Genomic DNA, 15,422 nt, shown 5'->3' with positions numbered 1-15,422 from the left:
TGCCGTGCAAGGTACAACAATACCTAGGTGCCACAATAGATACAACAAAGGGAATAGCCACTCCAAGTCCACAAAGGGTTCAAAATTTCCAAAAGATTATACAACGCATGTATCCAACACAAAAAATACAAGCGAAGATGATATTACAACTACTAGGCATGATGTCCTCATGCATAGCCATTGTCCCACACGCAAGGTTGCACATGCGGCCCTTACAACAGTGCCTAGCATCACAATGGTCTCAAGCACAGGGTCAGCTTCTAGATCTGGTGTTGATAGACCGCCTAACATACCTCTCGCTTCTATGGTGGAACAACATAAATTTAAACAAAGGGCGGCCTTTCCAAGACCCAGTGCCACAATACGTGATAACAACAGATGCTTCCATGACAGGGTGGGGAGCACACCTCAATCACCACAGCATACAAGGACAATGGGACGTACATCAAAGAAAGCTGCATATAAATCACCTCGAACTACTAGCAGTTTTCCAAGCATTAAAAGCATTTCAACCACTCATAACTCACAAATACATTCTTGTCAAAACAGACAACATGACAACAATGTATTATCTAAACAAACAGGGGGGGACACACTCAACACAGCTGTGCCTGCTGGCACAAAAAATATGGCAATGGGCAATTCACAACCACATTCGCCTAATAGCACAGTTTATTCCAGGGATCCAGAATCAACTTGCAGACAATCTCTCTCGAGATCACCAACAGGTCCACGAGTGAGAAATTCACCCCCAAATTCTAAACACTTACTTCAAACGTTGGGGAACACCTCAAATAGACTTATTTGCAACGAAGGAGAACGCAAAATGCCAAAACTTCGCATCCAGATACCCACACAGGCAGTCTCAAGGCAATGCCCTATGGATGAACTGGTCAGGGATATTTGCGTACGCTTTTCCCCCTCTCCCTCTCCTTCCATATCTAGTAAACAAATTGAGTCAAAACAAACTCAAACTCATACTGATAGCACCAACGTGGGCAAGGCAACCATGGTACACAACACTGCTAGACCTATCAGTAGTACCCCACGTCAAGTTGCCCAACTGGCCAGATCTGTTAACGCAACACAACCAACAGATCAGGCATCCAAACCCAGCATCGCTGAATCTAGCAATCTGGCTCCTGAACTCCTAGAATTCGGACACTTAAACCTCACACAAGAATGTATGGAAGTCATAAAGCAAGCCAGAAGACCATCCACTAGACACTGCTATGCAAGCAAATGGAAAAGATTTGTTTGCTATTGCCATCATAATCAAATTCAACCATTACACGCATCTCCAAAAGATGTAGTGGGTTACTTACTACACTTACAAAAAACGAACCTGGCCTTCTCTTCCATTAAGATACACCTAGCAGCAATATCTGCATACCTGCAGATTACCCATTCAACTTCACTATTTAGGATACCTGTCATTAAAGCATTTATGGAAGGCCTCAAAAGAATTATACCACCAAGGACACCACCCGTTCCTTCATGGAACCTTAACATCGTCTTAACCAGACTCATGGGTCCACCCTTTGAACCTATGCACTCTTGCGAAATACAATTCCTAACCTGGAAAGTTGCATTTCTCATCGCCATCACATCTCTAAGAAGAGTAAGTGAAATTCAGGCGTTTACAATACAAGAACCTTTTATCCAACTACACAAAAATAAAGTAGTCCTAAGGACCAATCCTAAATTTTTGCCAAAGGTTATTTCACCGTTCCACCTAAATCAAACGGTAGAGCTACCAGTGTTCTTCCCACAGCCAGATTCCATAGCTGAAAGGGCACTACATACATTAGACGTCAAAAGAGCACTAATGTACTACATCGACAGAACTAAAAACATCAGGAAAACTAAACAACTGTTTATTGCATTTCAAAAACCTCACGCAGGAAACCCAATCTCGAAACAGGGTATAGCCAGATGGATAGTTAAGTGCATCCAAATCTGCTACCTTAAAGCAAAAAGACAACTGCCCATTACACCAAGGGCACACTCAACCAGAAAGAAAGGCGCTACCATGGGCTTCCTAGGGAATATTCCAATGCACGAAATATGTAAGGCAGCCACATGGTCTACGCCTCACACATTTACCAAGCACTACTGTGTAGACGTGCTATCAGCACAACAAGCCACAGTAGGTCAAGCCGTACTAAGAACCTTATTTCAGACTACTTCCACTCCTACAGGCTGAGCCACCGCTTTTGGGGAGATAACTGCTTACTAGTCTATGCACAACATGTGTATCTACAGCGACAGATGCCATTGAACTGAAAATGTCACTTACCCAGTGTACATCTGTTCGTGGCATCAGTCGCTGAAGATTCACATGTGCCCACCCACCTCCCCGGGAGCCTGTAGCCGTTTGGAAGTTAGCATCAACTTTGTACATTTGTAAATATATTCAATCTTAGTTAGGTACATACTTATTCACTCCATTGCATGGGCACTATTACTAACAAACAACTCCTACCTCACCCTCTGCGGGGAAAACAATCGAAGATGGAGTCGACGCCCATGCGCAATGGAGACAAAGAGGAGGAGTCCCTCGGTCCCGTGACTCGAAAGACTTCTTCGAAGAAAAACAACTTGTAACACTCCGACCCAACACCAGATGGCGGGCTATGCACAACATGTGAATCTTCAGCGACTGATGCCACGAACAGATGTACACTGGGTAAGTGACATTTTCAATATATATATATATATATATGTATATATATATATATATATATATATGTATGTATATATATATATATACATATATATGTATATATATGTAGTGTGTTTGTGTGTATGTGTTTATATACACATGTTTTATGTTATGCAATGTTTTCAAATCTTTCTGTTTGAATTATTACGTGAGTTCTATGTTGATTCTGTCTTTGGCATCGTCATGGTTGCATTTCAAGGTGGAGTGTTTTGCCTTACCCACCACCTCTTTACTTTGGTACTGTTTACTAGTCTGATTCAATACTGGGGAAAAAAACAGTATTGTAATCTTTCATAGATTCACCTGCGACCTTCTCTCTTCCCAGTTAGGGCTCACCACTCTTACACCTCTTATTTTCTTTTAATTTACACTAGTGCTGGAAATCTGAGGTGAGGTGGCTTTGCAGGGGATGAGTGCTTCAGGGTCTGGACTCTGACTGGTTAAAGATTGGTTGCATTAAAACAATGTTAATTGACTACCAATGTCTATTAGTTTCTATATGATTTTCATGCTTAAGGAAAGCACTTCTTTTTTATTATTGTAACCGTGGGACTCCCACCATGGCGACGGAAAAGATTCAAGCAGGTAAATTTATGAATTATATCAATACTGGAGAACCACAGTGTACAGATAAGTAACTTGTTTTTTCTCATCTCAGGCGAGACCTAATAAGAAACATGTGGCCTGGAATCGATTGAGCCTGCTGTGCAAGATCAATTTCTTTATGTGCACCAGAAGCCCATTAAGAGTATTTTTATTTATGGTTGTGTGTACATTTTGTGAAAGTGAACTTGCGTACACACATTTTATGAATGTATGGCCGCCACAATCCCTTACATCATCTCTTAACTGGTGCCCCGCTGTGTTCTCAAAGGCAATGTATAGTTCTTCGTTGGATGGTGCTGCATTTTGGTTAATATCATCTGAGAATCAGGGCTTCTGTACAAAAATAAAAAGTAATGAAGAAATTATATCAGTCCATCTGAAATATGTTTTTGTGCAGTCATTGAAGTTCCATTTTCTTTAGTCTGCACGTAAACACAAATGCATTGAGTAGGGGTACCGGGGGCGCAGCTTTGGTGGGTACCAGTGTGTACATTCATTTAGTTCCACAGTCATCTCCTCTTTCTTATCAGACTTCATAGAAATCTCATGCTGTGTTTTATAGAGAGTGTGCCCCCACTTCCGAGGTTTTGAAAGGTTTGCTTGATGGTCTGCGTGAGATTAATTCAAATGATACTCAATGAATCATTGCTTTTTATCGAGTACTAGCTGTGTGTCTGCACTCACTCATTTCTTTTATGCATCCTTGGTGATCTTGGCTTCACTGGTTTACATTATTACTTTGCTGCTTTTACTCTCTTGTCTCCTCTTTAGGTCACAGAGTTTGATCAGCTTTCCTCATGGTCTTTGATGGCATTCATTTAAGTCAGTCTTGCCCTGTTGTTTTTTTAAATTTTGAAGACAAGAACTGCATCCTCCTACCGTGCTTGACGCACGGACAGTAGAGTGCACCATGATGAATTACTTTACCTTTTTGCAGTATTACTGAACTTCCACCGAAGTGTAAAAAAAACATTTAACTGTTTAGATGTGTAATCATTGTTAAGTCATGTGGTAATCTTCCATATTGGTTTTACTACTGGAAAATTGCTTGCTTGTTTAAAGTTTGTTCCAACAATATCTTCAGTTATTATAGAACTACTGAATGAGAAATAAAGTTGCTTTTAAATATTTGTTTGATGTATGCTATTTGTTTTTTCCTTTTATCTAGCATTTTGAGGCACTTGCTAATCGAGCCGCTACAACTGGCCATGTGATTGACATCTATGCATGCTCCTTAGATCAGACTGGGCTTCTGGAGATGAAATGCTGCCCAAACTTTACTGGGTAAAGTGCTTTATTTATGTTACTTACATATTTTGGTTGCTCTGTTTTCTTCACCTTGATTTTAGGCACTCTTGTGAGTATGATTTTCTGTCTTTTGTCCTTAGTTATAAAGCATTCTTGAATCTGCTGTGTTTCCAATATACCAAGAAAAGGATTGCATCAACATACAATGCAACAAGGATCCTTGGTGTTACCCTTGTGCAAAAGGGCCTGCTACATCCCCCTGTCCTTCTTGCAGATGTCATTAAAATGTGTAGCTGTTTTTCTGAAGTAGTACCTTATATTAGAAACATTTAGAACTGAATGCTGCACTTGTCCAGCATACGAGCATCATGCAGCCTAGTTCTTCTCTAGACCTGCATTATAATCCGTTTGTTTTATAAGTAGACATTAACATCGTTCTTGAGAAACTGAACATATTGGGGTCATTACAAGCTTGGCGGGCGGCTACTGCCGCCCGCCAAGCTGTAACCGCCGTCCCCATTACAACATCCCCGCTGGGCCGGCGGGCGCAAACCTAGTTTACGCCCGCCGGCCCAGAGAGGATGCGGCCGCAACATAGGAGCTGGCTCCTAATGGAGCCGGCGGTGTTGCGGCCGTGCGACGGGTGAAGTAGCACGTGTCGCGCTTTTCACTGTCTGCTATGCAGACAGTGAAAAGCTGCACTAGGCCCTGTTAGGGGGGCCCCAGGACTCCCCTTACCGCCAGCCTCTTCCTGGCGGTGCAAACCGCCAGAAACAGGCTGGCGGTGGGGGAGTCATAATCCCCAGGGCAGCACTGCTTGCAGCGCTGCCCTGGCGGATTATCACTGCCGGGGCTAAAACGGCGGGAAACTGCCAGCCCCGGCGGTGCGACCGCGGCGCTACCACCGCGGTCATAATATGGGTCTCCGTACCGCCAGCCTGTTGGCGGTACGGACGCCACTTTAGCCCTGGCGGTCTCCGACCGCCAGGGTCGTAATGACCCCCATCGTTTCTTACGTGTTCCTAGTAGGCAGTATTAAAATAAGTTCAAATAGGGCATCACAATGAAACAAGACCCTGTTTTTTCTAAATATTTAGTATGAAGTGGACTTTCTCTGCCATCGTACCTTAACTGATATTCTTGAACACTAAGTAGCTTTGCCACTGTGAGGTTCAAGTAACATTTTACAAAAGAAAGCACATTTCTGATTGATATTTCTAACCACAAATTCCTCAACTTGTGAATATTCCCCTGGTGTCAGATTGGATCTGGAAACTTTAAAGCAACAATCCTTTTATTTCAAATTATACATTTGGAAGAGGGTGGTGTCTGGCCATAGCTCAAGAAGGCCGTTTAATATTGGGGCTTTTGTATGGAGGTTCAAATTTATGCTTGGTGCTGTGCCTTCAAGCACTGAAAGCTGCTATCTAGTAGCAGGTGTTTCATGGAGTGGATTCCCGTCACCACTAAAGTCTGAGGCCCAACTGATGAAAACTTCAGAGTGGTGCCCCTTTTCTTAGCAAAATGAATTTGAGTGCTGCGCATTGCGCATGTTCAGTGCAGTTAGTAACCTGAAAGATGATTTATCAAAGAGCCCTATTTTCTGCTGTAAAAACACCTGTGAGCCAACTTGATAACAAGCAGGACTGTGATGGTTCTCCGAGAAAACCCCAAATCATTTCTAGAATATCTGTATGTGACTGACTTAAGTATATCTTGCACCTCTGTAGATTTTTAGGTCATCAATGACGTAATCTGTGGTCATAAACAGTGCATCAAAGCAGTGCCAATTATACTTAGCTCATTTATGTATAACTGATGAATTTTGTGTTTTTTTTATTTTTTTAAATAATGTTAAAATAGTAGTTTTGTATTATTAGAAGACCTACTTATAACTCCACTTTAACCTTTGTTTTGTTTCTCTTTGTTTACATATATATATATATATATATATATATATATATATATATATATATGTTCGATGGCATGTGTAGCTGCAGATACTCATGCTGTGCACATCCCGCCATCTAGTGTTGGGCTCGGAGTGTTACAAGCTGTTTTTCTTCTAAGAAGTCTTTTAGAGTCACGAGATCGAGGGACTCCTCCCCTTTCGGCTCCATTGCGCATGGCCGTCGACTCCATTTTAGATTGTTTTCTTTCCGCCATCGGGTTCGGACGTGTTCCTCTTCGCTCCGTGTTTCGGTTCGGAAAGTTAGCTAAATCTCGGAAACTTCGACGGTATTGTTTGCGTTCGGTATCGGGTTAGTTACAACAGATCGACACCAAATTTTGAAGAGCTCCGGTGGCCCTTCGGGGTTTTCGATTCCCCGGCGGGGCCTGGTCGGCCCGACCTCGTGCATCTTCAAGGCTAATGGAACGGACCCCATTCCGCTTCTGCCCCGAATGTCACAACAAGTATCCTTACACAGATCAGCATCTGGTCTGTAATTTGTGTTTGTCTCCCGAACACAAAGAGGATACCTGCGAGGCCTGTTGAGCGTTTCGGCCGAGGAAAACGCTAAGAGACCGAAGAGCAAGAAGACTACAAATGGCGCCTGCAGGACAACAACACTTGGAAGAAGAGGAAACCTTCTCCATCGCGGATTCGGACGAGGTCGATCCCGAACAGACGCCAAGAACCGTGAGTAAGACGTCACTGCCCAAAACTCACGGGAAATTCACTAAAGCCCAGGGGACGCCACCGCCAACAGGCCATGGCTTAACCGGAAAATTAGGTGACCGACCATCGGCACCGAAAAAGGGCACGCATGTGTTGAAGTCATCCGACTCTGGTCGAGATACCGGCACAGAGCAGACTCGACACCGGGTCAGAGCAATCTCGACACCGAGAGAGCGGCACAGAAATGAGTCGGCACCGAGAGCTCCGAACACCGAAAGGCAAAAAAGTGTCTTCGGAGCCGAAAAAGACAGTCGAAAAGGTTGCAATACTGAAACATCCGGCCTCGGAGCCGAAACCAAGTTCCTACACCGAGGAACAGGGCCTGTCATCACAGATGCAAGGACACAAATTCGGACAGGAGCTAGAGGCAGGGGAGCCAGATTACACTCAAAGGAGGCTCCACATTCAAAGGGACACAGGGAAAATCAGTACTCTCCTTCCAATCCGAATTAAAAGGAAACTTGCCTTCCAAGAGAAAGACAAGCAACCACAAGCAAAGGTGGCAAAACAAATAACTCCATCCATCACCAGTAGCCACTCCACCAATGATGCAGTCTCCAACTCATACAGGAATGAGTCAGGATGATCCTGACGCATGGGATCTTTATGATGAGCCTGTATCAGATAACAGTCCCGACTGTTATCCATCGAGACCGTCACCACCTGAGGACAGTACTGCCTACACACAGGTGGTGTCAAGAGCAGCTGCGTTTCACAATGTCACCCTGCACGCAGAACCAATAGAAGATGACTTTCTGTTTAATACACTGTCTTCCACACATAGCCAGTACCAGAGTCTCCCTATGTTACCGGGAATGCTGAAACACTCAAAACAAGTGTTTCAGGAGCCTGTGAAAGGCAGGGCCATTACTCCAAGCATGGAGAAAAAGTACAAACCGCCACCAACAGACCCTGTGTACATCACGCAGCAATTAACACAAGACTCAGTGGTAGTAGGGGCAGCTTGCAAAAGGGCGAACTCGCACACCTCGGGAGATGCACCACCACCAGACAAGGAAAGTCACAAGTTCGACGCAGCGGGGAAAAGGGTTGCGGCACAGGCAGCCAACCAATGGCGCATTGCCAACTCACAGGCCTTGCTGGATAGATATGATAGGGCTCATTAGGACGAAATGCAACATTTCATAGAACACCTACCCAAAGAGTTCCAAAAGAGGGCACAACAAGTGGTGGAAGAAGGCCAGAGTATCTCTAACAATCAGATACGGTCAGCAATGGATGCAGCTGACACAGCTGCTAGGACTGTAAATACAGCAGTCACCATACGGAGACACGCATGGCTACGCACCTCAGGATTCAAGCCGGAAATTCAACAAGCGGTGCTGAATATGCCTTTTAACGGACAGCAGTTGTTTGGGCCGGAGGTGGACACTGCTATCGAAAAACTTAAAAAGGACACAGATACGGCCAAAGCCATGGGCGCACTCTACTCCCCACAGAGCAGAGGCACATTTCGTAAATCACAGTTTAGAGGGGAGTTTCGGGGACAGAGCACAGAACCCTCAACCTCACAAACAAGACCCACTTACCAGAGTCAATATCAGAGGGGGACAATTCCCAAAAAATAGAGGGAAGTTCCAGAGTCCCAAAACACCGCCAAATAAACAGTGACTTCGGCGTCACAAATCCCCAACACATAACACCAGTGGGGGGGAGACTAACCAATTTTTACAAAAACTGGGAGGAAATAACAACAGACATGTGGGTCCTAGCCATTATCCAACATGGTTATTGCATAGAATTTCTACAATTCCCTCCAAATGTCCCACCGAAAACACACAACATGTCCAAACAACACATGGATCTATTACAACTGGAGGTCCAAGCGTTGTTACAAAAAGATGCAATAGAGCTAGTACCAATTCATCAGAAAGGAACAGGAGTTTACTCCCTGTACTTTCTCATACCCAAAAAGGACAAACCTCTAAGACCTATCCTAGATCTCAGAACATTAAACATCTACATCAAATCAGATCACTTTCACATGGTGACACTGCAAGACGTGATCCCATTGCTCAAACAACAAAACTACATGACAACACTAGACCTCAAGGATGCTTATTTCCATATACCTATACATCCTTCCCACAGAAAGTACTTAAGGTTTGTAATCCAAGGGGTACATTACCAGTTCAAAGTGTTGCCATTCGGGATAACAACAGCGCCAAGAGTTTTTACAAAATGGCTGGCCGTAGTGGCAGCCCATATCAGAAGGCAGCAAATACATGTGTTCCCGTACCTAGACGATTGGTTAATCAAAACCAATACGCAAGAACGGTGCTCACAACACACAAAGTATGTCATAGAAACCCTTCACAAGCTAGGTTTCTCACTCAACTACAACAAATCACACCTACAGCCATGTCAAATACAACAGTACTTAGGAGCAACAATCAACACAACAAAAGGGATTGCCACTCCAAGTCCACAAAGGGTACAGGCATTCCAAAACGTAATACAAGCCATGCACCCAAAACAAAAGCTCCAAGTAAAATTAGTGATAAAGCTACTAGGCATGATGTCCTCATGTATAGCCATTGTCCAAAACGCAAGATTACACATGCGGCCCTTACAACAGTGCCTAGCATCACAATGGTCACAAGCACAGGGTCCACTTCAAGATCTAGTGTTGATAGACCGCCAGACATACACCTCGCTTCAATGGTGGAACTCTATAAACTTAAACAGAGGGCGGCCTTTTCAAGACCCAGTGCCTCAATACGTAATCACAATGGATGCTTCCATGATAGGGTGGGGAGCACACCTCAACCAACACAGCATCCAAGGACAATGGGACACTCAGCAGAGACAGCTTCATATAAATCACTTAGAACTACTAGCAGTATTTCTAGCGTTAAAAGCATTTCAACCTATAATAACCCACAAACACATTCTTGTCAAAACAGACCACATGACCACAATGTATTATCTGAACAAACAGGGAGGGACACACTCAACACAGTTGTGTCTCTTAGCACAAAAAATATGGCATTGGGCGATTCACAACCACATTCGCCTAATGGCGCAGTTCATACCAGGAATTCAAAACCAGTTAGCCGTCAATCTCTCTCGGGATCACCAACAGATCTACGAATGGGAGATTCATCCCCAAATACTAAAGACTTACTTCCAAAGATGGGGAACACCGCAAATAGACCTATTTGCAACAAAAGAAAACGCAAAATGCCAAAACTTCGCATCCAGGTGCCCACAGGCTCACTCTCAAGGCAATGCGTTATGGATGAGTTGGTCAGGGATATTTGCATACGCTTTTCCCCCTCCCCCTCTCCCACTCCTTCCATATCTAGTAAACAAATTGAGTCAAAACAAACTCAAACTCATACTAATAGCACCAACTTGGGCACGACAACTTTGGTACACAACACTACTAGACCTCTCAGTAGTGCCTCATATCAAACTGCCAAACAGACCAGATCTGTTAACTCAACACAAACAACAGATCAGACCCCCAAATCCAGCATCACTGAATCTAGCAATTTGGCTCCTGAAATCTTAGAATTCGGACACCTAGGCCTTACACAAGAATGTATGGAGGTCATAAAACAAGCTAGAAAACCAACCACAAGAAATTGCTACGCAAATAAATGGAAAAGATTTGTTTATTACTGCCATAATAATCAAATTCAACCATTACACGCATCTGCTAAAAACATCGTAAGCTACCTACTACACTTACAAAAGTCAAAGTTGGCTTTTTCATCCATTAAAATACATCTCACTGCAATTTCAGCTTCTCTGCAAATTACGCACTCAACTTCATTATTCAGAATCCCAGTCATAAAGGCATTTATGGAAGGTCTGAAAAGAATTATCCCACCAAGAACACCACCAGTTCCTTCGTGGAACCTCAACATTGTATTGACACGACTCATGGGTCCACCTTTTGAACCCATGCACTCATGTGAGATACAATACTTAACATGGAAAGTAGCATTTCTAATAGCTATCACATCTCTCAGAAGAGTAAGTGAAATACAAGCCTTTACCATACAAGAACCCTTTATTCAAATACACAAGCATAAAGTAGTTCTACGAACAAACCCTAAATTCTTACCTAAGGTAATATCACCGTTCCACTTAAATCAAACAGTGGAACTCCCAGTGTTCTTTCCAGAACCAGATTCTGTAGCTGAGAGAGCATTACATACATTAGACATCAAGAGGGCACTAATGTACTACATTGATAGAACAAAACAAATTCGCAAAACAAAACAATTGTTTGTTGCTTTCCAAAAACCTCATACAGGGAATCCAATATCCAAACAAGGCATTGCCAGATGGATAGTTAAATGTATTCAAACCTGTTATATAAAAGCAAAAAGAGAACTGCCTATGACACCAAAGGCACACTCAACTAGAAAGAAAGGTGCTACCATGGCCTTTCTAGGAAACATACCAATGACTTAAATCTGTAAGGCAGCCACATGGTCTACGCCTCATACATTTACCAAGCATTACTGCGTGGATGTGTTAACAACACAGCAAGCCACAGTAGCACAAGCAGTATTACAGACTTTATTTCAAACAACTTCAACTCCTACAGGCTGAACCACCGCTTTTGGGGAGATAACTGCTTACTAGTCTATGCACAGCATGTGTATCTGCAGCTACACATGCCATCGAACGGAAAAAGTCACTTACCCAGTGTACATCTGTTCGTGGCATGAGACGCTGCAGATTCACATGCGCCCTCCCACCTCCCCGGGAGCCTGTAGCCGTTTTAAGTTGAGAAAAATTGGTCTTGAACATTTGTAAATTTGTAAATATATCACTTTTAACCACATTATGTACATACATATTTACTCCATTGCATGGGCACTATTACTATATACACAACTCCTACCTCACCCTCTGCGGGGAAAACAATCTAAAATGGAGTCGACGGCCATGCGCAATGGAGCCGAAAGGGGAGGAGTCCCTCGATCTCGTGACTCAAAAAGACTTCTTCGAAGAAAAACAACTTGTAACACTCTGAGCCCAACACTAGATGGCGGGATGTGCACAGCATGTAAATCTGCAGCGTCTTATGCCACAAACAGATGTACACTGGGTAAGTGACATTTTCCATATATATATATATATATATATATATATAGATAGATGTTCAATGGCATGTGTAGCTGCAGATACACGTGCTATGCATTATTCCGCCAGCTAGTGTTGGGCTGCTTGGAGTATTACAAGTTGTTTTTCTTCAAAGAAGTCTTTTCGGAGTCACAGGATGGAGTGACTCCTCCTCTCGGTCATACTGCGCATGGTCATCGACTCCATTGTTAGATTGTTTTCTTTCCGCTGTTGGATTCGGACGTGTTTCCTCTCGCTCCGAGATTTCGAATCAGAAACTTTAGAAAACTCCCTTAATCATCGGTATTGTTTTGATCGCGTTTCCACCTAGCCTCGAACCGATAGTACAGTCGGAAACAAAATTTTGCCCTTCAGGACGCGTGCGCCCAACTCGCCCCTACCGCGTCGAAGCCTGATGGATCGGACTCCATTTCGACTTTGTCCTCTGCCAGGCAAAATTTCCCTACACAGATCAACACCTTGTTTGTAATCTGTGTCTTTCTCCCGATCACAAAGAAGAAGATTATGAGGCCTGTCGATCGTTTCGATCCAAGAAGACCCTGCGTGATCGGAGAGCCAGGAGATTGGAAATGGTGTCGAAGACTACGGAACATCTCGACATCATGGAGGAAGAATAGGCACAGACAACGGTTTCCATCAGAGATACCGACTCCGAACAAGAATCGGAAGAAGATAGGCATATCACTGCTGCCCCTACACCCACTTATAAAAAATCATCAAAGGCCTTAGGTACACCACTGCCAGAGAACCATGGTTCGACCCGAAAAAAGACTCTAGTCGACCGACCTTCGAGTTTGGTGTCGAAAAAGGCCACTCCTCCGTCAGTATCCGAGTCGAGTAAATCCATTAAGAGTTCTACTTCGGACTAGAGCAAGCGTCCTCACTCCTGAGAGTCGAAGCCTCGATTCCCTGCTTCGGAGCCGAAACAACCGGCTGCGTTTTCGGGACCTAAAAAGCTACCATCTTCGGAGCTAAAAAAAATTGTCTTATTCCAAAGAGCAAGGAATTTCGAGCCATCTTAAACAGAGCTCAAAATCACTGCATGAACAATCTTATAGACCTTCTGATGAGGACACTGAGATTCAACCTATCCTTGAGGTTATGGATGAAAGACAATCAAGGATTCACATCCATAAAGAGATTGGCAGAAGAATTACTGCACCTCCTCTACAAACCAAAAGGAAGCTAGCCTTTCAAGAACAATTAAACACTGCTCCACCACCAGCAGAAATTTATAAACAGAAGGAGAAGCCAGTACCTGCCCATACTTCTCCCACTTATTCACCACAACTTTCTTTTCCACCTCCACCCACTAGCCCACCACCTTTACCTTCACCAACTCATTCGCAATATTCACATGGTGATACGGTTGATCCTCGGGATCTCTACGACCCAGATGCTATTCCTGACATTGGCCCTGATTTATACCCTTCAAACCTTCTCCGCCACAGGACACTATTGCATACACGCAGGTTGTTTCCAGCGCAGCAGCTTATGCACACTGAGCCGCTAGAAGTGGATTTTCTATTTAATACTCGATCCTTCACCCACTCAAAATATCAATGCCTTCCTATGCTACCTGGCATGGTTAAACATGCAGATCAAATATTTAGTGAGCCAGTCAAAGCTAGAGTAATAACTCCATGCATTGATAAAAAGTATAAACCTGCTCCTACAGACCTTGATTATATTACCCACCAAGTTCCTCCAGACTCAGTGGTAGTAAGTGTGGCTAGAAAAAAAGCTACCAGCCAGTCATCAGGGGATGCTCCTCCCCCTGATAAGAAGAGTAGGAAATTCAATGCTGCTGGCAAGAGGGTAGCCACAAATGCTGCCAACCAATGGCGAATTGCCAACTCGCAAGCCTTGTTAGCAGGGTATGATAGAGCCCACTAGGACGAGATGCAGGAACTCCTACAGGACCTCCCAAAGGAACACCAAAAAGGGGCACAGCAAATTGTGGAAGAGGGTCAGGCCATAAGCAATAATCAAATAAGGTCTGCCCTTGATGCTGCAGATACCGCAGCTAGAAGTGTCAATAATGCCATTACTATACATAGACATGCATGGCTACGTTCCTCTGGTTTTAAACCAGAAATCCAGCAGGCAGTGCTCAACATGCCATTTAATGGAAAGCATTTGTTTGGGCCTGAAGTCGATACAGCCATAGAGAAACTAAGGAAAGAATCAGACACTGCCAAAGCAATGGGAGCATTATACACAACACCCTATAGAGGCTCCTTTCGCAGACAACAATTCAGGGGAGGATTCAAGCCACAATCTACTGAGTCTTCTTCCTCCCAGGCATAGCAAGGGCAACAGCAGTACCAGAGGGGGATTTAGAGGGTCTTACAGCGGTCAATACTTTAGAACCAGAGGCAAGTTCCAAACTTCAAAACAAGCCACTATCCCATCTAAACAGTGACATATTTGCCATCCCTCAACCCCTGTGGGGGAAGACTGCAGCAATTCCACTCCCATTGACAAAACATCACCACAGACCATTGGGTATTGTCAATTATCCGCAATGGCTATTGCCTTGAATTGATTTCTACCCCTCCCAATATTCCTCCACGTTACCACAAGCTGTCCCCAGGACACACTGTTCTATTACAGCAAGAAGTACAATCGCTACTACTAAAATAAGCAATAGAATTGGTCCCACATTCTCAGCAAGGACCAGGACTATACTTACTATACTTCCTCATTCCCACTCTCAGGCCCATCCTAGACCTCAGATCCCTAAATTTATATATCCTGTCACTTTCACATGGTAACTCTGCAGGACGTCATTCCACTACTACAAAAACAAGATTACATGACTGCACTAGACCTCAAAGATGCATATTCCCTTATACCCATCCATCCAGCTCACAGAAAATACCTAAGGTTTGTGATAGCAGGAAAACATTATCAGTTCAAAGTTCTACCATTTGGCATAACCGCTCCAAGGGTATTCACAAAATGTCTAGCAGTAGTGGCAGCCTACCTAAGAAGGCAACACATACATGTCTTTCCATATCTAGATGACTGGCT

General features: G+C 43.7%; 1 protein-coding gene across 1 annotated transcript in view; it reads left to right on the top strand.

Moving 5' to 3' along the window:
- The window catches only part of SEC23A (SEC23 homolog A, COPII coat complex component), a 754,311-nt gene that overhangs the window by 236,032 nt on the left and 502,857 nt on the right, over window positions 1–15,422 (top strand). Inside the window, exon 9 of the mRNA XM_069208610.1 lies at window positions 4,500–4,615. Coding sequence (XP_069064711.1) covers window positions 4,500–4,615 — 116 coding nt within the window. The remainder of the gene's footprint in view (window positions 1–4,499; window positions 4,616–15,422) is intronic.

The sequence above is a fragment of the Pleurodeles waltl genome, chromosome 9, assembly GCF_031143425.1.
Source record: "Pleurodeles waltl isolate 20211129_DDA chromosome 9, aPleWal1.hap1.20221129, whole genome shotgun sequence".
In the NCBI taxonomy this organism is placed as follows: Eukaryota; Metazoa; Chordata; class Amphibia; order Caudata; family Salamandridae; genus Pleurodeles; species Pleurodeles waltl.
Note: the sequence above shows the minus strand (reverse complement) of the source record. Positions and strands in the feature narration are given on the sequence as shown.